Source organism: Peromyscus maniculatus, chromosome 5 (genome assembly GCF_049852395.1).
Source record: "Peromyscus maniculatus bairdii isolate BWxNUB_F1_BW_parent chromosome 5, HU_Pman_BW_mat_3.1, whole genome shotgun sequence".
NCBI lineage: Eukaryota > Metazoa > Chordata > Mammalia > Rodentia > Cricetidae > Peromyscus > Peromyscus maniculatus.
This window is the reverse complement of record NC_134856.1, coordinates 25443700-25467458: the sequence shown is the minus strand read 5'-3', so window position 1 is coordinate 25467458 and position 23759 is coordinate 25443700. Positions and strand designations below refer to the sequence as shown.

At 45.4% G+C, this 23759-nt stretch overlaps 1 protein-coding gene across 10 annotated transcripts in view; it reads right to left on the bottom strand.

Annotated features, from left to right (window-relative positions):
* Positions 1–2302: 2302 nt before the first annotated feature.
* The window catches only part of Gab1 (GRB2 associated binding protein 1), a 111908-nt gene continuing 90451 nt past the window's right edge, over positions 2303–23759 (bottom strand). For 7 of the 10 annotated variants that reach the window (XM_042277484.2, XM_042277485.2, XM_076571930.1 and 4 more), the window contains 8 exons: positions 23083–23684; positions 19010–19095; positions 18543–18846; positions 12591–12680; positions 11149–11242; positions 10733–10856; positions 7182–7304; positions 2303–4226 (listed from right to left, as the gene is read on the bottom strand). In XM_042277484.2, the coding sequence (XP_042133418.1) occupies positions 4071–4226; positions 7182–7304; positions 10733–10856; positions 11149–11242; positions 12591–12680; positions 18543–18846; positions 19010–19095; positions 23083–23684 (1579 nt within the window). In that variant the 3' untranslated portion in view covers positions 2303–4070. The remainder of the gene's footprint in view (positions 4227–7181; positions 7305–10732; positions 10857–11148; positions 11243–12590; positions 12681–18542; positions 18847–19009; positions 19096–23082; positions 23685–23759) is intronic. The other 3 variants (XM_042277486.2, XM_042277487.2, XM_076571935.1) reach the window with 1 other exon arrangement.

Genomic DNA, 23759 nt, shown 5'->3' with positions numbered 1-23759 from the left:
ATTTTAAGGAGCCTGGTGCTAGAAAGGGGCTTGGAAAAGTCTGCTCCACAGGTGACTGTCTCATAATTTAAACTTTACTACAATGTTTAATATGTCTCATCTTCCTATAGCAAGGGGCCTCCCTAACACAACTCTGTGGGTTTTTTTTTTTTTTTTTTTTTTTTTTTTTTTTTTTTTTTTTTTTTGAGACAGGGTTTCTCTGTGTAGCTTTGTGCCTTTCCTGGATCTCACTCTGTAGACCAGGCTGGCCTCAAACTCAGAGAGATCCACCTGGCTCTGCCTCCCCCCAAGTGCTGGGATTAAAGGTGTGCGCCACCATAGCCCAGCTCCTTCTGTGTTTTAAAGCTGAGGATGGGACCAGGTTGTGAAGTTGATGGTCTGCCACTAAGCTATATTCCCAGCCTTCAATTCTTACATAATTCAGTGTAATAATATTCCTGTAAATTAGTGTTGTAGAGCTACAAAAGCAGTGCTTTCTGAAAAGCTATAGAGAGAGTAAACAAAAATATTCATAACTGCTTTGAAACCTACTGATAGGTTTTTTTTTTCTCTTTTCTTTCTTTGGTTTTTTGGAGACAGGGTTTCTCTGTGTAGCTTTGGAGCCTGTCCTGGAACTCACTCTGTAGCCCAGGCTGGTCTTGAACTCACAGAAATCCACCTGGCTCTGCCTCCCAAGTGCTGGGATTAAAGGCGTGCGCCACCACCGCCCAGCTGGAAGATTTTAACTATTTTTATATGTATGGGTGTTTCGCCTGCATATATGTCTGAGCAGTACGTGTGTGCAGTACCCTCAGAGGTCAAAGAGGCTGTTGGATCTCCCAGGACTGGAGTTACAGATGGCTCTGGGCTGACATGTAGGTGCTGGGAATTGAACCCCGATCCTCTGGAAAAATAACCAGCATTCTTAACTGCTGAGCCATCTCTCCAAGCTCCAGGAAAAATGGTTTTGAGACAAGGTCTCAGTGTAGCCTAGGCTAGCTTTGAACTTGATGTTGAGATTCCGTTTGTGCTGCTATGCCCAGTGGCCCCATTTATGCAGAGCTGGGGACTGAACCCAGGGGTTTTCACATACAAGGCAAGCACTCACCAGGTTCCTAATATGCGGCTTTATAGGTCTGTACTTCTGGATCAATCATGTATCACTGTGTTTGAACTCTGAAAATACACTCAACTTCCACACAACACCCTCTCCTTTTACACCCGTGTTTCATGGTTTGAGAGTTTAGGTGCATCTCAGTGATTCTGGCTTTCATTTGGTAGTTTTGTTACAGAACATGCAAAAATTTAAGGTTGTACTGTGAACCAATAGCTGTGGAGCCTCCATGGGACTGGACTAGGCCCTCTGCATAGGCAGAGAGTTGTTTAGCTTGACCTGCCTAAGGGGCCCCTGGCAGTGGGAACAGGATCTGTCCCTGCTGCTTGAGTGGGCTTTTTGGAGCCCACTGCCTATGGTGGGACACCTGACACAGCCTTGGTTCAGGGGGAGGGGCTTAGACCTGCCTCAACTGAATCTACCAGGCTCTGCTGACTCCCCATGGGAGACCTTGCCTTGGAGGTGGGAATGGGGGTGGGGGGTTGGGAGGAAAGGCTGGGGGCGAGAGGAGGGAGGAGAGGGGCATCTGTGGCTGGTGTGTAAAATGAACAGATAATTTCTTAATAATAAAAAAAAGAAAAAAAATATCAAGGTTGTGAGCCTCTCTGGGCTACCAGTAATGTGTTTAATTATATATTCACACACCCAGGAGTAGAACTGTGTTTCTTTTCTTGCATCACTCTTCATGCCTGGTGCTAAAGGAAGTCAGAAATGGGAGCTGGGTCCTCTAGAATGTGAGTCACGGATGGTTGTGACCACTATGGAGGTGCTTGGAATCAAACCCGGGTCCTCCGCAAGAGCAAGTAGAGCTCTAACCTCTGAGCCATCTCTCCAGCCCTCTACCTGCCATGTTCATATTCATTCATGTACACATTCATTCATGTTCATATTCATTCATGTACACATTCATTCATGTACATATTCAAAGAGACTATGTACTTAACAACAACATTTTTAAAATGTACTTTAAAAACTGTGTATGGGTGCAGGTGTGCAGTGCCTGGAGGTCAGAAGAGGGAGTCGGATTCTCTGGAACTGGAATGATAGATGGCTGTGAGGTGCTATGAGGTGCTCAAACTGAACCCGAGTCCTCTGTAGGAGCAGCTAGTGCTCAGATGACCACTGAGCCATCTCTCCAGCCCTGGTATGCCATTTCTGGATATTTGTTACTTGTTCACAGGAAATTATAAAACAGCTAACACACCAAACTCAAACAATTTTTTTTTTATTTAAAAATCCACCTCAAAATTCAGTTCTGGGTTTTAGTTTTTGTTTAAAAAGAAGCGAACATTTAAAAGCATCCAATGTTACTAGTCTACAATTCATCTAGTTACGAACACTTAGCTTGTGGACTGAGAAAAAAGGCATAGTACACAGATTAGGCACAGTACTGTGGCCAGAGGGCCAGAAATCAGGGCACATTGTGTGCTCAGGCAACAGTTACGAGGTCTGAACGGAGGAGACAAGCCTCAGCTGTGGACATTCTGTCCTCTGTGTCCCCTCCCCAAGCCTTTAGTGAGTCTCAGATCAATGCATAGAGATTGTACGTAACTGGGGCAGACAATGGACAACGCTAGCTGCTTTCCAAGTCATACGGCAAAGCCGAGACAGACAAGTGCAATTACACGACACCAATTCATGGTCTGGACATCCCAGCAGACAATGTCATTGTCCAGGTGACAGACTCGCACCGTTCCTCTGCTGGATTCAGAGGTCTGGCTGGGGGGTGTTCACGACTACAGGGTCTCACAGCATAGCAAGGCTTCCATGGTTTGAGAATTGGGGCAGTGAATACAAATCACAGTACAAAACTCTTAATTCATTTACCCACAAAAGCAATAGGTGCTACATACAAGAATCAATTAAAATGACATTTCTTTTTTTAAATGCAGATATAAAACATTAATTGCATAGGGATTTAAATATAAGGCCAAGAAGAGTATTAAGTAAAAAAAAATTGTAGAAAGGGCACTACGGTGTCAAAGAGAGAATTTCATTCTTAAGAGTAATAATCTTGAATTGCTGTCTACTTAATTCAGAATCACAGTATGTTGCTGTAACTGACAGTGAGTGTCAACTGTTTCATTAATTCTAAACCAACACTAGGATTAATAAAGACTTAGCTGAAGCTCTCTGTCTAAACCTGATCAGTGTATTAGCACGTCAGTGCCCTGTACGTACCTCATTAGTCATGTGATCTACCTTCTGCAAGTAATGTTTAACACGTGTGAACACGTGTAAGAGCATCTCGTCAATCCACGTGCGGATGATGTGGGGGCTTAATAGTGTAACTAGAGTCAGTCTTCAAAGGTGCAAGATCCCACCCAGCAGAACCTTCACGCAATGGACCAAAAACACTGTAATTAACAAAAAATAACAAAGTTCTGCCATTAAAATCTAAGTATACACGAGCCAAAGAACTAGGTCTTGACACCAGTATATACATTATCCCCAGTATTTTGGAAAAAAACGAAGGAGAAGTCTTTTTAAGCTACCAGTTACCACCTTCAAGGGAGAAGCCCATTTATGAACCGACTTCTCGTTTTAATGGTGTTAGGCTGTAGCTCCAGCTGGAATTTCCAGAACTAAAAGTAGCTCATTTAACTTAGTATTGTTATGTAGAGTAGTGTGAGGAGACAAAAAGACTCCCAAGGGAATTCTGTTAAGGTACATGGGAAGACCCAAACCAATGTTTGAAATGAAAAAGTGCATCAATAGAGTAATACTACAGGTGTGTTAACTAGGAACAGACATTTCTCTGTGAACTAAAACACTATTTCCCCACGTTATTTACATGTTACAAATTCAACACCACACAGCACCATTTACAATCTAATTTGCTTGAATATGTCTGAGAGGTCCTTTTCTCTGTCCCTGCTTGCTCCAGGCTCTCCTGAGAGAGTCAAGCATCGGCAGCTTCCCTTGGCATCCATCTTCTCCTCAATTCTCCTTTGTTCGGCAGTGGCAATGGTTATCTTCACTTCACACTCTTGGTGGGAGTTTCGGACTCTGTGGACTGCCTCCCGTCCGTCCATGCTTCCCGGGTGCTCTTGAGGGCTAGAGTCTTCTGCTGGTCCACCACCACGTAGTCCACCCTCTCGTCAGCCACGCTGCCAGACCCACTGTTCTTTTGCTAAAAAACAAAGAAATCCCCCCAAAGTGCCGTCTGTGAGAGCGGTTCTGAGTGGAACTTAAGATTTAAAAATAAATAATATGCTGGGCATGGTAGTGCACACTGTTCATCCCAGCACCTGGGAGGCACAGATAGGTAGGTGGATCTCTACGAGTTCATGGTCAACCTGGTCTATGTAGAGAGTTCCAGGTCAGCCGGGGCTACAGAGTGAAACCCTGCCTCAAAAACAAAGAAACAAAGGCAGATATATGCAGTCCTGAAATTACATTAAAAAAAAAAAAAAAAGACACTGCCTCAGTTAAACTGTAATATCTGTCTTCTCCCTAACTTGACATTGATTTCTCTTAATTTTAAAATTACATAGAGCCATTCAAACTAATACTGCCATCACAGATGAAAGTCATAGAAAACCAGGTTCATCTAAAACTCAGAGACCAGAGTCTCTCTTTAGCTTATGTGGACCCTTTCAGGCCTGGATCAGCACCAGTACCAACCAACAGCTTCCTCTCAGCCCTAAGAAAGTAATATTCAAAGGAAAACGAAACTACAACCGGTGAGGTGATCCCTCTGCCGCTAATGTGCAACAGACACAGGGTAACTGAAAGCCAACGCGGGTGGCAATGCCCCGTGGGGCTCTCTAGACAGCAGGGAAACAGCTAAGATCGGAGGGGAATGGTGGGCGGGGCAAGCCTCTGCACCGCAGGCCTTCGCCATGAATGTGGATTGATACAGTGTGATGGGGGGAGGAGGAGGGGAATGGGGAGGAGATGATGGGGGGGGGGTATGCGGGGGGGGGGGGGGGTGGTAGGGAAGGAGGTGATGCCGGGGGTCAGGGTGGGTGCTCCTGGTAAGTGGAGCCTCTAAGGAGGCTGATGTGGTCCTAGAGTAGTGATCTCAACTGGCTTCAGGCAAGGGAACTAGAGATGCTCTGTGCAGGAAATTCAGGTCCTCAAAGTTCAACCCTGAATTTGCAATAAAAAAAAACGCATAAACACACTAGGAGGCAAGTCATAAAAAGTGTAGGCTAGCCGAAACAATAAGCACAAATTCTGGCCTCTGAGGACTTCAAATACAGAAATGACTGTATCAGACTATAAAGTATCTGTAGAGTGTTAATGGGTAAATCAGAAAAGGCATTAAACATACAAGTAATACAAAGAAATTAACATCAGTTAAAATGAATCCAACAGAATTTCATTTCAGAGAAAAATATACAATAATTGAAAACAACAACAAACAAACAAACAAAAAACCTAAAGAACTCTCAACGAAAAAGAACTAAAAATTAGTAAATTTGGTGAGAGAGCTAAAAATTATCTAAAATTAGACAGAGAAAAAGACAAAGATGTGGAAGCAGGTGTACTGTCTTCATTGGCAGGTAAGAACGGATATGAGCAGGGAAGCGGTATGGAAAGCCAGTGACAGACTTCTGAGAACTGAGAAAAACGTTATAAATGGGGTGGGGCAGCATGACTTCTACCGAGCGGATCAGTGAAAAGAAGTCTATGTCTACACACACTTAGGAAATTGCAAATTCAGACAGGAACGAGCTGAGAAGCAGCCAGACAACAGACAGGACATGTACAAAGGGTGCCTTCCACAGAGGAGGGCAGTTGACAGTGGAGGAGGGTCCCTACGTGGGAGAGGCTCAGTGAAGAACTGATGTCACAGCTCAGCTCCCTGCCTGTATGTGACAGTGCCCTTCCCCACACAGTAAACCGAGACTTTCTCATTCTGTTAGGAGACGGTGCCGTGTAAACACAACTGCGCTGAGCTTTTCTCTGGCACAAACAATGACATCTTTCTTCTTTTCTTTTCTTTTTCATTTTTTTTTTTCCGAGACAGGGTTTCTCAGTGTTGTTTTGGTGCCTGTCCTGGAACTTGCTCTGTAGACCAGGCTGGCCTCGAACTCACACAGATCCGCCTGGCTCTGCCTCTTGAGTGCTGCTGGGATTAAAGGCGTGCGCCACCACTGCCTGGCTATAATGACATCTTATATAAGCAAATTTCTCAATTTTTTTCAAACTTAATTTTAAAAATTCAAATTTATTATACTGAAAATTATCTAATTATGTCACAAGGGGGAAAAAAGGATCTCAACAAAACCTATTTCCAAAATAAAGACATACAACCTGAAAGCCTTCCACTTCAGGGACTTTTACAGGCTCTAGCAGAGAGTGTGAGCTCTGAGAGGGAATGATGAAAAAGGAGTGACATGTAGGAAAATGTAAGAAAACATGACAAATAATGCAGTAAGTGTGGCGTCCCAGGAGCTGAAGAGGGCTGGGGTTCAGAGTGTACCCTGCTCTTGCAGAGGATCGGAATTTGGTTCCTAGCACTCGTGCCCAGTGGCTCCCAACCACACGTCACTGCAGCTCCTGGGAGCCAATGCCCTCTTCTGGCCTCTGAGGGAACCTGCATTCATGTACATAAATCCACACATAGATTAAAAGTTAAAAAAAAAAAGGATTATAATTAAACTGTCTAACTGGTAGGTTTGATGGAAATTAAAATTTAAGAAAAAAAAGCACATATTTGAGCCATATTTTCCTTTTCTTTCCTTCTTACCAAGGGCCTCTCTATGTAGCCCTAGCTATTCTGGAATTCACTCTGTAGACCAGGCTGGCCTCAAACTCAGAAATCCTCCTGCTTCTGCCTCTTGAATGTTGGGATTAAAGGTGCGGCCACCACGCTCAGCTAAGCCATATCTTCTCACTCTAAAGAGTGAAAGCATGGACAAACTTTGTTATTTGTTAAGTAATCATTTCTACACTAACCACAATGAGCAGAAAGTGTACAACTTCCACACCTCCACAAATCTAGCGTCTTCATAATTCTGTTGCGTGTGACTTAGGAAATAACAGTCACTAAATTTAAATCGGCTCCTAAGACTTCCCCAAAGAAGACGGTCTTTCCACATGTGCTTGAACTATCTACAGAGCATGTCTTACTCACCTTCCGTGGTGGGGTGGATTTCCCAGAATCCAGGTCTAGATCGAGGTACTCGACCTGTTTATCTCCTTTGGGCTTGATCATAGGGCTGCTCCCTCCATCAAGGCTGTTACTGCCGAAGAGATTCTGAAAGCACAGAAGAGCAAACAGTGGGCAGACATTCAGGAGCCACGCTCTTCCCCCGCCCTCCTTCTTGGGGGTGAGGGTGGGGTGGAGGGGGTGGGGAAGGGTCACTATGTTGTCGGAGACTGTTCTTCAGTTCCTGGGCTCGAATTTAAATTTAGTTAAACCAAGACTTGGCCTGAGGAGAGCTAGCCAGCTGATAACTACAGGAGGAGGCAGTCATATTTCTCAGTGGAGTAGCTAGCCACTGATACGTATCCCTTGCTCAAGTAAATAACCCCTTACCTGTAGCCAACCCCATCCCTCTCCCCGCCCTACACACACGAAATTCTGAAGAGCAATAATAAAAAAGACTTAGACATCAAGACACAGGTGGACGCAAAACCTCAAGCAAACGTTCTTTTTTGTTTGTTTGGTTTGGTTTTTTGAGATAGGGTTTCTCTGTGTAGACCAGGCTGGCCTGGAACTCAGAGATCCATCTGCCTCTGCTTCCTGAGGGCTGGGATTAAAGGTGTGGGCCACTATGTCTGGCTGGATGTCAGTATTTTTAAATGCAGGGTGCTTGGTAAAGACTAAGGCAGTTTTGGAAGATTTGTATATGTACCCAGCTCAATTACATTTGTATAGTGAGGGACCCTCATACATCTTGCTTTTAAAGTGGGGAGAGTGTCTGGGAGGAGCTGGAGGAGGGGAAGGATATGACTAAAATGTATTGCATGGAAAATTTAAAAATAAATACCCACATTTAATTTTAAGTTATTTAGAGAAAAATAGTTCCGAGTATGTTAATATAGATTGTGACTCTACTCTTTTTTTTTTTTGTTGTTGTTGTTGTTGTTTTTTGAGACAGGGTTTCTCTGTGTAGTTTTGGTGGCTGTCCTAGAACTCGCTCTGTAGACCAGGCTGGCCTCGAACTCACAGAGATCCGCCTGCCCCTGCCTCCCGAGTGCTGGGATTAAAGGCGTGGACCACCACTGCCTGGCTACTCCACTCTTCATAGTTAACTTCCTCCACTTTCTCTTAGCCTGATCTCTTCCTCAAAGGAACTGCATGATAAAATGACTCTAAAAGCAGGTAGCAAAACCAATAACAAAAAAGCTTGAGGTGGAGAAATAAAACAGACTTAGCAAGGGCTTTGAGACCAATGGCACAGCTCACAAGAATCAGAAACATTTGGATGCCAATGAGAATGGCTGGCACCCCCTTTTCCTAAATTATGAGAAGAACAAAACCCCTGCAACGCACAACCACAATTTTTTTCCCTCTGAAGGATGGCACTCTCAGCTTGGAGTGTGGATAACACTCTGTGTCTGAAGGTGACGAGTGTAAACACACTCACGCTCCGTCTTTCCCTGGCTGGGGTAGTTTTTACAGTATTTTAAAGCTATACCAGTGATACATCCATCCCTAGTACCTGCACAGTTAATTCCAGCTGGCTGTTCCCCAGAGAATTTGTCAGCTCCTCGCTGAAGTCTATGTCTAACTCACAGTAGAACTGGCCTTCCCTTTCATCCTAAAGTAGGGCTGGAATTTAGCTTGTGAAAGGGTGTCTATTGGCTCTTGCTCCAGTCTGGAGAAGAGCCGGTCTCTCTCTACACCAGCCTTTCACCCAGGATTTTCCCCACACAGTTTTTAGAGAAACTCTTAAGATTCTGAGACTCATTATAAGCATTTTGCACATTAAGTAACAAAATAAAACAATAGTGCTAGGTTTTTCTAAAGTTCTTAAGAAATGTACAGAATTGATTGCTGTTGTTATTATCTAACAGCATTTATGGCAGGAGTGCTGGACCAGGATTTAACTTTTGGACGCCTTATTAAGGGTTCATTTGATGGATGTGTGACATGACCTTCACACACACACATCGGATGTGGTATGAATCTGTCCTGATTTTTCGGAGACTATTAAATTTTTTTTTTACACTGATTTAATAAATCCAAGGGCATGTTAGATCCTGTGAATTTCCATGGCATTCCATCCACACATGGTGTTCCAACAGTGAAGAATTCTGAGGAATCTTAACAATCCCATTCTTTTCTAACGAAGGGCCATGTGGGCCACTGAGTCCTGGCAGCTGGTGGCTTGGGGAGCTGGAAAGGGACACAGTTGACTTTTCAGTTGTATCTGGCACACAGCTATTTCTTTTTGGGTCCTTAAAAACAAAAACAAAAACTCTACACGTATGTGTTTGCATGTGGATATGTGCACATGTGTGCAGGTACTCGTAGAGGCCAGCAGAGGGCACTAGACCCCTTGCGGGTAGAGTTACTGCTGCGAACCATCTGGAGTGGGTGCTGGGAACTGAACTCTGGTGCTCTGTAAGAGCAGCAAGTGTTCTTAGCTGCTGGGTCATCTCTCCAGCCACAGCTTGGGACATTTTTTGCTTATTTGGATATTTTAAAAGTTCATTAGCTCATGTTTATTTGGACATATCAGGCAAATCAAAGTACTTTCCTGCCTTAATGTTTAAGGTACACACAATTCTTAATTTTATTTCCTCAGCTTGACTTCTGATTGTAATTTTTTTCTTTTAGTTTCCCTTTAGCCTAACCGAAAGATCACCAGAGCAACCTTCTGCCTAAGACAATTCTTCCAGAATCCCGTCATAACCTGGGCCTGGAGGATTTCACTGTAACACAGCTGAGAATATTTGAAATGAGCTAGAGCTGTAATGGCTGTAAACCCCTGGAGTGTGGATGTGAAATGCCCTTCCAAGGGTGATCTGTGGAAGGCCTTGATCCTCGCAAAGGCACTACTGAGATGGTGAAGTCTTCAAGAGGGGGTCTTCACTTACGTCACTGGGGTCACAGCCTGAAGAGGGTGTGAGATCTTGGCTTTCCCACGTCCGTACAGGTAACGAGGCAGGCAGTTCTGCTGCAGCCATGTGCCACGCAGGCCCAAAGCAACAAAACCGAGCAACCACACACTTCCCATTCCAAGTAAAGCAACCTTCTCTCTTTATAAGTTGGTTGTCTTAGGAATTTGTTACAGTGGTGCAAAGGTAACACAAACCTTCATGTTTTTCTTTTTCTCCTCCTCCTCCTTCTTTTTTTTAGTTTTTCAAGACAGGGTTTCTCTGTGTAGCTTTGGAGCCTGTCCTGAAACTCACTCTGTAGCCCAGGCTGGCCTCAAATTCACAGAGATCCACCTGCCTCTGCCTCCCCAGTGCTGGGCCCCCACTGCCCGGCCACTTCATGTTTTTCAATGACTTACAACTATACTGACAGAATGATTTGATCGTGGCTTTTACTAGACTATGACGGGACTTAAAAGAGCAAAAGCACTTGAAACATAATCTCTGATTGTTTCTCAAGTATAGAAAGAAGGATGTGAGGGTAGAAGTGTGGAGACAGAGATGGCAAGAACATCGGAAGCTGGCCTGATTTCAGAGGGCAGCTCAGGACGGAGAAATGAATAAGACTGCACATACCGGATCTTCACTGGACAGGTTCGGGTTCATGGGGACGTAGTTCTCTTCGCTGTCGTGAGAGTCGCTGCTCGAGGTCGTACTGTGCACAGAGTCAGGTCGAGGGGACATGGGAAATCTAGAGGAGCTAAGGAAAAGAAGTGATCATCACGGACGCTCGGAACAGTTGTCAAATCACTCCCGAATGAAAATAAGTGATAACATGTATTTTTTCTAGAATATTCAGTAGTTTACAGTTACATATTGGACATTTTTATTATAACACACGAGAGTTTTGACTTTGTGGAACCTTGGCAGGAGGGCTTCTCTAGGCTGTTGTTCGACCTATTGCCCTTGGAACAGGCATTTTATAAAGTTATTTCATAAAGTCGACTAACTGTCCTGCTATCCAAACTTCGTGTTTCCAGCAAAACACTTACTCGCGAGCGAAGCTCCTGGTGATGGGAGATCTGACTGGAGCTTGCAGCTCTTCCCACTCTGGCAGAGGCTTTATTTCCAGAGGTGCCGGCTTGGCTAGAAAGAAAGAGAAGAGAAGGTCTGGGTGCACAGAACCTCGAAAAGTAAACAAGATCCTCTCAATGTCACCATTTCTACTTGGTAGGCACTGTCTTACACACGAGAACAAGGCCTGCAGTGACAGTCAGCCACTCAGTGACAAAAGCTGAAACTTCTGTTGTGTGACCGTGAGCTCAAGGTCCAAGCTGTACTACTGTACGTTGTTTCTTAATGTAGTCAATACACACCTTGTAGATATACATTAAATGTAGAAGCATGAATTCCTTTAAAGGTGCTGGGCACTATTCTCATCAATCCATTGTTTTACAAATTTAATCTTGGGGGGTGGGAGGATGTAATCATCTGCGTAAGACATACTGCCCACCACTGAAACATCAGCGAATAGCAACACATGGAGAAGGATGTGTTGAAAGAACCCGGAACTACTTTGCTATATCCCAAACCAAAATAACCGTCAAAAATTTCCCCAGGCTTTCTTACTTTTTGTTAAAAAATATGTAATCTTAGCCATCTTATAAATGCCAGGAGAGCACAAAGTTGTCATTTCAAAGCTACAGATCACACGGGCTCACAGCCCAAGCATAATAAAGACAGTTACTGAATCTGAGTTAAGAGTTTTACCCGTCTATAGCCTTAAAATAGACACTTGCAGCATAGTGGCTGAATGAAGGTGATTTTTCTTCAATTTCCTTTATTTATTGATTTTTTTTTTTTTTTTTTTTTTTTTTGGTTTTTTCGAGACAGGGTTTCTCTTGTGTAGCTTTGCGCCTTTCCTGGAGCTCACTTGGTAGCCCAGGCTGGCCTCGAACTCACAGAGATCCGCCTGCCTCTGCCTCCCAAGTGCTGGGATTAAAGGCGTGCGCCACCACGCCCGGCTTTTTTTTTTTTTTTTTTTTTTTTTTTTTTTTGGTTTAATTTTTATTTTACATAAAATGGTGAATAAGAGTTCAGCTGCCAATTTCTAAGTCATGCCCTAGTACAAACATCAAAATGATTTTTGTTCTATTTCAGGACAGAAAACACACACACATACAAAGACAGGCGACAAGCGGAGCTCACAGCGGCCCCTAAGCAAAGCAGAACGGCCTGCTGCCGCCTGGAGAGTGAAGAGAAGACTGCAGAGATGGGGCTGACTGCAGTGGACGTGAAGTCACACATTCCCCACGCGGCCGCTGCCCATCAGAACAGACAGGCTCACGAGATGTGCTCTCTTTAGAACAACACACTGCGAAGCCATTTGCAATAGCAGTAGTGCTGAAGCTCCCCTCTCCCTTTTCCTTCCTTCTTTTGAAGATAAAAAAGTATGAAAAGAAATAGATCCCCAGCGCCCCACGCAGGTACATACCCTTTCTTCTTGTAGCAAAGTCAGCTATGGTTTGTGAATCAGTTCGCTCTAAACCATGGGGTTTGGGTCTTAAAATTTTAGGACTCTGACCTAATTGGTAAAAAGAAGACTCTCTTATTATAATGTTACTTTTAAATTAGAAAATGGATTCTGTTAAAAAAAAAAAAAGTCACAGAACCATATGTAGAAATGTGATATAATAAGAGCACAAACAGAAACTGTTAGTGAAAAGCATTCCAGTCTCACTAGATACGATCCATGCTCAGTACGACGAAACGGAGGAGGCCGCATGTTACAGCGTGACAGGCACAGGGGACTGAGAGGGGGTCGGGGAAGGGGGACAACCAGCTGCTTGGTTTTCTTTACTTGAGGAAAGGGAGGAAGACCATGTGCCATGTTAGCGTTTCTTCTAACATGTCTTAGAAACTAGACGATGTGAGAGCCTAAGTGCACAGGACAAGTGACTTCCTTTGGCTTCCCACTGCTCAGGGACGCGGCCTTTTCCTGTGTCTCTCTACAGAGAACCCAGGTAGCTTATCCGTTGGAGTTCAGTTTTGAGTTCTCCAGGTCAGCCGGAGATCTTACAGCCCTCTGGATGTGTTCACACACGGAGACAATCAACTCAAACCAGGCAGAACGGTGCCCTGTACTGTTCTTAGACATGGAGCAGTTACTACTCCGAGCATACGGAAGTGGCCTGGACATGGCCTACCTGAGTGGGCGCTACCTCCCGGCACATGGACGGTCACACGGACGTGACCATCACAAACTGCTCTCGGAGTTAGCTTCAGTTTGTTGTTTATCCAGGGTTGTCACAAGGGTCAACTGCAGCTTTACTTTCCTCCTGAATTTCTCCTCAGTACTCTCCAAATCTTCGCTCATTGGAGACAGGGTCTCCCTAGTGGCCCTGGAACTCATTATGTAAACCAGACTGGACTGGAACTCACGGAGATCTGCCTGCCTCCGCCTCCTGAGAGCTAGATTAATGAAAGGCGTGTGCTACTGTGCCAGGCTGTACTCTCCAAATCTTATCTGTATTTGTGGGTAAATAATAGCTGCTGTCTTGCTCTGGTATCTCACGTTTCTCTAGCTCTATACTTCAACTGCCTGCAATTGCTGTTCAGTACTTAATGTGTCAGACCTCCAAGCCCTCCTTAGCAGGGCCAGCACAGGGGTTCAAAACCTCAGAGCTGGATGAGAAGCCTGGATCCTTCGAGCAGATGCATCTGTACTGAACATGTTAGGGAAGAGAGATCTTTTAAATGAGAAGCATTAAATAGAAGGAACAGGTCACCCAGGGGGGATGACAGCCTGTGTGGGGTCACGAGGGGGGGGAAGGGATGAGAGCCTGTGTGGGGTCACCCAGGGGGGATGACAGCCTGTGTGGGGTCACCCAGGGGGGATGACAGCCTGTGTGGGGTCAGGCCTGGTGGCTCCTGCCCAGAATAATCTTGGCTATGAAAACTAGTGAGGCTCTTAGAAAAAAATCCATGTTTTAAAAAACAAGACATTAATCTTCAAAGTCCCTTCTCTTATTCTCCCAGGACAAACATTGGGGTGGGGGTATCCCAGACAATCAGAATCATCGGGATAATAGGGGTCTCCTGATGGCTGCTGGACTTGTCAAATGCTTAGCTGTCTAGGAAATAACTTTGTTTTAATGTTCTTTTTCTCCCGTGTTTTTCTTTCATAGACTTTTTTTTTCCCCCTGGTAGGGGCAGTTTCAAATTAGTAAAGCAGAAAAAGTTCCCATCTACTTCCCCTTAAGTTTCTTCTATTAAAATCTTATTGTGGTAAAACAAAACAAAACAAAAGAAGTGTGCTTAGAGGAAGAAAAATTAGAACAAATTTACTATCTGTGTGTGTGTGTGTGTGTGTGTGTGTGTGTGTGTGTGTGTGTGTGTGTGTTTGAGACAGGGTTTTACTGTGTAGCTCCAGCTGTCCTGAAACTCACTTCTGTAGACCAGGCTGGCCTTGAACTCAAAGATCCACCTGCACCACCAGCGCCCGAGCCAAGTTTACTATTTGTGAAGGAGGCTCTCTCTCTCTTTCTCCAGTATGTGTGTGTGATGCGTTTGTGTGCGAAGGCTGAAGTGTGTGGGTCACAGGACAGCCTTTGGAGGTCAGTCCCTGCTCTTTTCAATCCTACTCAAAAGCTTCAAGGACTCACTTTCTAAAAAAGTTAGAACAATAAATCTCCGTACAAATAGATACGGCTGGACAAACCCACAGACACTGTACCACTGGGGGCTCTAGCCTCTGGAATGACCCACAAGATGGAGATAGCAGAGTCTGGGTGAGCCAGTGACTGGCAGGCAGGTTCTGTGTGATGGCTGACTTTTCCTGACACCAACACAAGTTTTCAAACTTCACTTAACTCCTTTTCCATTAGAAGGACAAAGGCTCCACAGCCACTCAGGCTGCTCCTCTGGGTGCTTCCGGTGACTTCTCTGCTTTTCCGGCGTCTCTTCCATTTAAAGTGCTGCTTGTTCAGGGCATGTAAAATCTGGCTCGGAGCAAACACTCCGGGACGGCACTGCAAACACTGGGCTACCACTAAATGTGCGACTGCAGAGCCCGGGCCGCGCATCATGCTGGCGTTCACAGCCCCTCTGTCCTGCAGCTTCCATTAGTCGGGAGCATCTGAAAACCTGGCCAGTACTGCACATGACGACAGCTGACTCAAAACCCGGGGCATAAACAGGACCAGACTGACACCTGTTTTCAGACTCTTGCAAAGAATGCAACCGCAAAGAACCAGTCGGCTGAGGCTCTGAGAGGAATGAGCACCTCTGACAGAACCAGAGTTCCTCATGGGTTAGTTGATAAGAGACACTGAAATAACAGCGCAAGTCATTTCTCAGGTGTGACTGAACTGGCAGCTAGCACACTCACCTGCTGCTATGACTAGTGAGAACCCTCTCAGGGCCAAATGAGACACGTGCTCCCTGTGCACACATTCAAGGAGAAACTCAGTTGTGAGATTGTAAATTCAGCTTTTATTTTGTCTTGCTTAGTGTTTTGAGACTGTGTAGCCCTGCCTGGCTGGGAACTTAGAAAGACCAGTCTGTGTCTGCCCCATGAGCACTGGACCCCATCTGGCTGGAATCTGGGTTTTTTGTTGTTGTTTTGAGCAGGGTTTCTCAGTGTAGCCCAGGAATTCGCTCTGTAGACCAGGCAGGCTGGCCTCAAACACAGAGATCTGCCTGCCTCCTGAGTGCTGAGATTAAAGGCATGCACCACTACCTGGAATCTGGGTTTGAAACTTTTTTTTTTTTTAACAGTTATACCTTCCCAGGGTGAGCTGACGAGGTATCCCTCAAGCAGCAAACACTTTCCTAGGTCTCCTCCTAGGTATCCTATTGATTGGAATTAAAAGGAATTAAAGGTACAACTCTATTTTTTAAAAAAAAGCAACCCCCCCTTTTAATAGTACTATGATATCAATAGCTTCTTTAATGTTTTGCTAAAACTGTCCATGGCTGTTGTCCCCAGCTGCTCTTCCTCAGTTCATCATGTATCTAAGCAAAGCTGTCAAATCAATCATCTGGCCCATGAAGTCAGGGTATGGTGCTGGAGATGGGATTCAGAACCTGGCACACACTGGCCACACACCCAGCTCCCTCCCTTTTCAAGTTTGGTTTATTTTTAGAAGAAGAATAGTCCCGAGAAGTGATCCAAACTTACTTTGTTCTATTCTATGGGGAAGTCACTTCAGGTTGATGTAAACCTGAGACACTTAACGCCCTGAGTACTAGAGCATGGTCCTTTCCCTATGTTCACAGGGAGGTATAATTGTCCAAATATGTCATAGTATGAAACAGACCTAGGATACTACATAATACAGGACATGCCAGCAAGGTCAGACATAGAGCCTCTGCCCTCCCCCATTCCGCCCACCTCAACATTACATGGAGTCTAAAGACAATACAACTAACGTGGGGGCTGAGGAGTAGAGATTGCTTCTAACATGAACTAACCACAGGAAAACAACGTGCGGGTTTAACGTCTTCAAAAGGATCTCGATACTCTGTGTCTCCAATTCCTATACTGATCTTTTAATGACCTGTGCAGCAATTATGGATCTCTTCATGTTCACTTACACTTCATGTCAAGAAGAAAACAATTAGTGAGATCTCTAATTAGTTAAAGACAAAGACAAACAAAAGGGAGAAAAGCTGTGGCACTCACACCCTTTCTAAAACAACTCCAGATCATGATCAGGAAGGGTGGGTGGCTGGGTGGCGGGTGGCTACGGGTGAGGCCAACAGTGGGCATTTGCCGCAACAGCCGCCAGGCTACCTAGCCAGGTGTGAAAAGACACCCCGGAGCACTCAAATGATCTCTAAGCGGTCTGAAGCCTGTACTGCTGGAGGAGGAAGTGAGAAGCAGATGTGGGCAGGGAAGGGCACAGAAGGGATCCAGGCGCAGAACGCAGAACGGAGGCCACAGGGAGGTGTTGCAGGCCAAAGCTCGCAGAAAGCTGAACCCAGTCAGGGTAGAGAACACAGGGAGGAAAGAGAAAGGGAGAGAAGAGAGCGGATGCAGAGATGCCCCACAAGACAAGTGCACAGGGTGGAGATCACAGACTGCCGCACGATTTCAGCAGAAGCACATCCTTACTGTGTAAGAATTAAACGAAACCCTTTACTCTGAAGTAGTCCGAGTCTCCGCCTCTGCTCCCCACAACTACAACGTGATTTGTGTTACTGATTTAAGCCCAGGTTATAAGAAGTTTGCATAAATATGTCCTGAAAAAGCTATAGACGGCATGTGGCTTTTCAAATGACTTTAACTCCCCGCAGAAGCCAGGAACCTGTCATATAACAGACTCGAACTTCAGTTGGTTATCAAGACTAAGCCACGTGCAAATGGTGTGCTGAGCACAGCGGGCTGTGTTTAAAAGACGTGTATCCAAATCTGCTTTCCTTTTGAGGCAGTCTTAATATGCAGCTCTGGCTGTCCCAGATCTATGCAGACTGGCTTTGTATCACAGAAATTCGTCTGCCTCCCAAGCACTGGGATGAAAAGCCTTGGCCACCATGTCTGGCTTGCACCCAAAGTTTTAAAACGTGAGGAGACATTACCCAAAGGGGCTGAGAAGTTTCCTCTGAAGAAGGGGACCAGGCCTACCAAGTTCTGCTGCTTTGGAGCCCAGTTTCCTTAGAAGCCCAGAATAAGAGCTTCCACTTGTCCCAGAGCCAAAGCGGACTTTCTTTTTTTTTTTTTAAGTTATGATGTGGGGAAAGAGAAAAGATTATACAGACATTGTCACTATTGTTAAATAGTCAATCAAGGGCATTATAATTTTAAATCTAATTTGATATTATACAAATAGCAAAGGAAGGTCATATTTAGTATTAGGTTTGGTTTGCAATTCTTTTTTTTTTTTTTTTTTGGTTTTTCAGACAGGGTTTCTCTGTGTAGCTTTGTGCCTTTCCTGGAACTCGCTTTGGAGACCAGGCTGGCCTCGAACTCACAGAGATCCACCTGCCTTTGCCTCCCGAGTGCTGGGATTAAAGGCGTGCGCCACCACCGCCCGGCTGGTTTGCAATTCTTTTAAAAAACAAAATAGTTGGCAGAAATTAACAAGGAAAACAAGAGAATTTCAGGTCACTTTTGACGTGTGTGAGGGTCACGTGTCAGTGCAGGGGGATCGTCGGGCGGGAGTCATGCGCTCCACCTCCATGCTTTGGGGGAAACAGTGCGGGTTCCCCTGGCACTGCCTGCTGCTGCCATGGCTCTGGGTATTTTAGTCTGTAACCTCTCCTCTAGATTGAGGAGACCTGGAATTCCCACCTGGACATCGAGGCATTCATTACAAACAGCAGGACTTCTGTACTTAAGCTAAGGACCCAAACTATTATTTCCACGTCAATTCCCGTGTTTAGGTCTGGTTAAAGGCAGCCCCAGCTGCACCCCGGATGCCTTCTACTCCCCACATCCCCTTACCTTTTCTGTCTGGCTTGAGGTTCCTATCCACTGGGGGTGGTTCACAGTCAGCAGCAGGAACTGGCCTCCTGGGAGGGGTCTTTGGGCTGGACCTGAAGCCCAAATGAGCAGGAGGAGGGACTTGCATTCCAAATGAAGAAAAATCAAATGTCCCAGGGGTCATTGGCACATAATTTGGTTCCTGAATTGGTTCCGTAAAGCTGCTGGAATGTTGTCGTGGTGGCGAGTTGGGATTCATGGGGACATAGTTTTCATCCAGTTCTTCACCTGAGACACTTCCCACTGTCAACACATTTTTGATTTTCTAAAACACACATACATTTCTCTTAATAAGCAAAGCCACTGTCACCCATGAAGACACAGTTATCACATCTGTTCACAAGGGATCTGTAGTTAGTTTCAAGGTCTCAGTTAGGTCTGGGGGACTAAGTATGCAGATTCAGAAAACTCCAGGCAGTTATACTTACAGACTGGTTATGGAAGCCTTCCAGGGAACTAGATCTATCGCTTGGGAAGGTTCGTGGAATATCATAGCAATCTTGAGAGCTAGCGTCTGGAATTAAGAAAAAACTGTCAGTTTTTGTTCCCATTTTGCCAGCTTGCAGGTGCTCTGTTCTCAGGTCACACTTGTTCACACACACACTCCTCAACCTTGAAAGGACACTCATCAAACGGGCTCCAGCTGGCTCATTAAACACACACCTAAATGTTTACGAATATCATCATCTGACTACGACAGCAATCGAATGTCCAAGCCTGGCCTGAGAAGTGTTCTCTAAAGATGGAGAAAAGAAATGGTGCCCATTTTGAGCCACCTTGAGCCTAACATTTCACTACTCATATGTGGTGGTATTGTGTTCCCCAAAATATTGTGTACCTTAATAAACTTATCTGGGGTCAGAGAACAGAAAAGCCACTAGTTAGGCAGTGATAGCACACGCTTTTAATCCTAGCATTCCAGAGGCAGAAATCCATCTGGGACCTCTGTGAGTTCAAGGCCACATTGGAAACAGCCAGGCATGGTGACTCACGCCTTTAATTCCAGGGAGTTATGGTAGAAAGCAGAAAGGTATATAAGGCTTGAGGACCAGAAACTAGAAGCATTTGGCTGGTTAAGCATTCAGGCTTTTGAGCAGTAGTTCAGCTGAGACCCATTCCGGATGAGGACTCAGAGGCCTCCAGTCTGAGGAGACAAGACCAGCTGAGGATCCGGCGAAGTGAGATAGCTGTGGCTTGTTCTGTCTCTCTGATCTACCAGCATTGACCCCAATAACTGGCCTGAGGTTTGATTTTATTAATAAGAACTTTTAAGATTCCTGCTACACTCATAACTAGGTTATATAGCCTCTTTGGAAAGAGTTAGAAGGCCACATGCAGCGTGGCCATCCCCACAACCCCAGCACTGAGGAGGAGGCAGGAGATGAGGAGTTCAAGTTCATTCTCAGGTAGTAGTGAGATCAGGGCTACAAGAGGTCCTGTGGTAGGAAGCAGGGAGCGGGGAGGGGAGAGGGGAGGGGAGGGTGACAGGGATGGAGGAGGAAGGAACAGAAAATCTGAAATTGACATTGGAAGGCTGAACACATATTGGTAAAATATTTTTATGGTGTATTTATTGTTTGGCTTTTTTTTTTTTTTGCAACAGCTAGAAAACTACAACAAAATACAAAAAACGCTAACACATAGTTTTTAAAGCATTTGCACCTATTTTTTTTTTTTTATTTTTAGAGACGGGGTTTCTCTGTGCAGCCCTGGCTGTCCTGGAACTCACTCTGTAGACCAGGCTGGCCTCGAACTCACAGACATCCACCTGCCTCTACCTCCTGAGTGCTGGGATTAAAGGTGTGCGCCACCACTGCCTGGCTCTAAAACATTTTTTTAAATTTTAAGACTTTCCTAGAGAAACAATGATTCTAGCACAAAAACAGATACACAGATTAAGGAACTAAGAAGGCCCAGATATAAACCCAGGCAGCTACAGCCTCCTGATGGTTTTTACAAAGATGCCAAAAATATACCCTGGAGAAAACACAGCCTCTTCAACAAAGAGTGCTGGGAAGACTGGATATCTACCCGTAGAATAACGAAACTAGATCCCAGTAGCTCATCCTGCAAAAGTCAACTCCTAGTATATCAAAGACCTTCCTGCAAGAGCTGAGACTCTGAAGCTGCTGGAGGAGAAAGAAGGGGAAACACTGTGTGCAGAGGCAGAGGACATTCTCAACCTATCGGTCACCTAGTGCACAGAGCCATCAATTGGCAGATGAGACCTCATGAAATGGAACAGTTCCTGTACAGCAAGGGAGAAGCTAGCTGAGTCAAGAGACAACCCACAGAATGGGAGAAAATCTCTGCCAGCTACACACCTCAGAGGACCGATACCCAGAATACACTAAAGAAGGAGCAGGAGGAGGAGGAGGAGGAGGAGGAGGAGGAGGAAGAAACACAAAACTACCTAGCCCAGGAGTTCTCAACCTGTGGGTCTCGACCCCTTCGTGGTCAAATGACCCTTTCACAGGGGTCTCCTAAGACCACCGGAAAACACAAATATTTACATTATGATTCATAACACTAGCAAAATTACATGAAGTAGCAATGCAAATAATTTTATGGTTGGGGGTCATACAACACGAGGAACTGTATTAAAGGGTTGCAGCATTAGAAAGGCTGAGAACTACTTATCTAGCCAATAAATGGGCTAATTAAAGGAGTATCCAGTACACAAAAGATGAAGTACAAATGGCCACTGACACACGCAAAACTGCTTAACCTCACTAGCTGTCAGAGAAATGCATTAAAACTACATTGAGATCTTCCTTGCCCCAGTCAGAATGTTGGTCATTAAACAAAAACAAACAAATAAAAAACTACTGACAGGTGCTGGCAGGGAGGAGGGCAGAAGAGGACTCCCCAACATGGCTGGTGGGAATGTAAACTAGAGCAGCTTCTGTGGACGTCCGTATGGAGGTCTCCTAAAGACGTAAATAAGTAAGAATACATGTGCGGTATGACGCAGCTGAGCCACCCCGAGGCCTTCAGAGCGGCAGATCGAGAATGCACACCAGTGTTTGCTGCTGCACGGCTCACAACAGCTCTGCCAAGCGTCAACAGCAGAAGGATGGGCAGGGCGAGTGTGCGCTATGCACGTGCGCCTCTCCAGCCACAGAGAAGAATGAATTCGGGCTGGCCAGGCGACTCAGCAAACAAAAGCACTTGCTGCTAAGTCTGAGGGCCTGAGTTTGTTCTCCGGCCTCGCACGGTAGGAGAGAACTGACTCGGGAGTGTTGTCCTCTGCCCTCCTATACTTAATAAATGAATAAATAAAGGCAAGAACCTAACCAAACAAAGACTGACATCATACCATTGCAAGAAGAAGGATGCAACTTGAGATAAGTATATTAAGAGGATTAAACAAATCTTATAAAGACAAATATTATGTTCAATGGTTACTAGATTTTATACTGATACACAAAATCGTATGGAACATGAAAGCAGAAACAAAACTCTAGGAGATCAAGGGGACCAACAGGAACAGGGAGAGGGGAGGAAAGGAAAGGAGGGGCTGTGGAGACAATATGCTCAACACACGGCATTCATGCTGTACAAAAACGTAAGACTCTTGGAGAATAAGCCAGACCTATTCCCACTCCCAAAGTCTTCAGTTTGTGTTTGTAGGCTATATGAGACGTAGCAAGACAAGGCACCCACTGTTGGCTCAGATGGACAGAGAAGACTCAGTGCTTTAAAAATTGAAGACCAGGAAAGGCATAATAGTTTGTTGTGAACAGCGTCACTGCCTATTAAGACAAAAAGGTAAAAACTGCTGATAAAGGGGGAAACCCCAAGAGATCTGACACAGATGTGGCCATGGTGGCACACAGACGTGGCCATGGTGGCACACAGACGTGGCCTTGGTGGCACATAGACGTGGCCTTGGTGGCACACAGACGTGGCTAGGGCATGGCCAGGAGGACGTCTGCTCAGACAGCCCGCGTCTGCAGAAGTCTTCGACGGTGGGGCAGAAACAGGTGGGAGGCATCAGACCACGCTTTTCCAGGCATGAGATGATCCAGGTCTTTTCTAACAGAGCAGGCATGCAGACATGCAGGCAGGCAGGCAGGCAGGCAGACACACACCCTAGAGGGATGTACTGACTTGATATCATCGCTATATGTGTGGGGGCTGAGGGCAATAGAAGAAAAGGGATAAATACTTTTTAACACCATATTATACTGAAAAGAACAATTACTGAGAAAAACAGTTTTCCTGCATGTGTATGGATGTGTCTGAATGAACGTGGTATATGTGCATGAGGGTTCGTTTGCCTGTGAGCCTTCACAGTGAGTGGAGATAAGGGGGGTGTCAGGTGTCCTGTATCACTCTATTGCCAGGGTTACAAACGTGAGCAGCTGCTGGGATCTGAGCTTAGGTCCTTAGGCTTGAGCAGCCAAGGCTCTGACCCACTGAGCCATGGCCCTAGCCCCTCAGAAAGACAGGCTCTCTATCATCGACCCCTAAGAGAGTAGAAGCTGCCAGAACTGACCTTTCCGTAACTTGTTCAGATCCACGGTGGAAATAGTGTTACTCCGGGATGGCGGCACGCCTGCTGTAGGGATAGAGTAACTGCTGTCGTTGTCTGAGGCTGTGCGTGGGATGCCACACGTTTCCACAGGAGACCGGTCATGGGTCGGATGTGGCTTTGGTGGTCGAGGTGGGGGAATGTCAGGAATGGTGTCCAGCTTGGATGACTGTCCCAAGGTGCCTTCTGGAAATGTCCGTGGAATCTGGTAAGTGTTACCAGGTGTTGGCGGAATGTCGTAACTGATGGACACATGTCTCATCTGAGTTTCTACACTCGAAGTCCCAGTTGGGGTATTGAAGATGTACAGCTCTCCATCTGCTTCCGTACCTGACGGAGACTCCTTTGGCAACACGTCATGGGAATAACTCCTGGGCAGGTTATAGAGGCTGGAGTCTACAGAGACGGCTGGAGCTCGGGGTGGCGGGCAGTCATACAGCAGTTGCTGCTGAAAAAAGCCATTCACTCCATGTCTGCTCTGGGAGGAAGCAGGAGGCTTATGGGAAGGGACGTTGTCATTGCAGTCTGTTTCAGAAGAGGTGGGCTTTGCAGAGTCGACGTGGGGTCTGAATAAAATTGTGAATGTCAAAAATAAAACACGGTCAAGACAGACAGATACAGTTTTGACACACATACTAGAG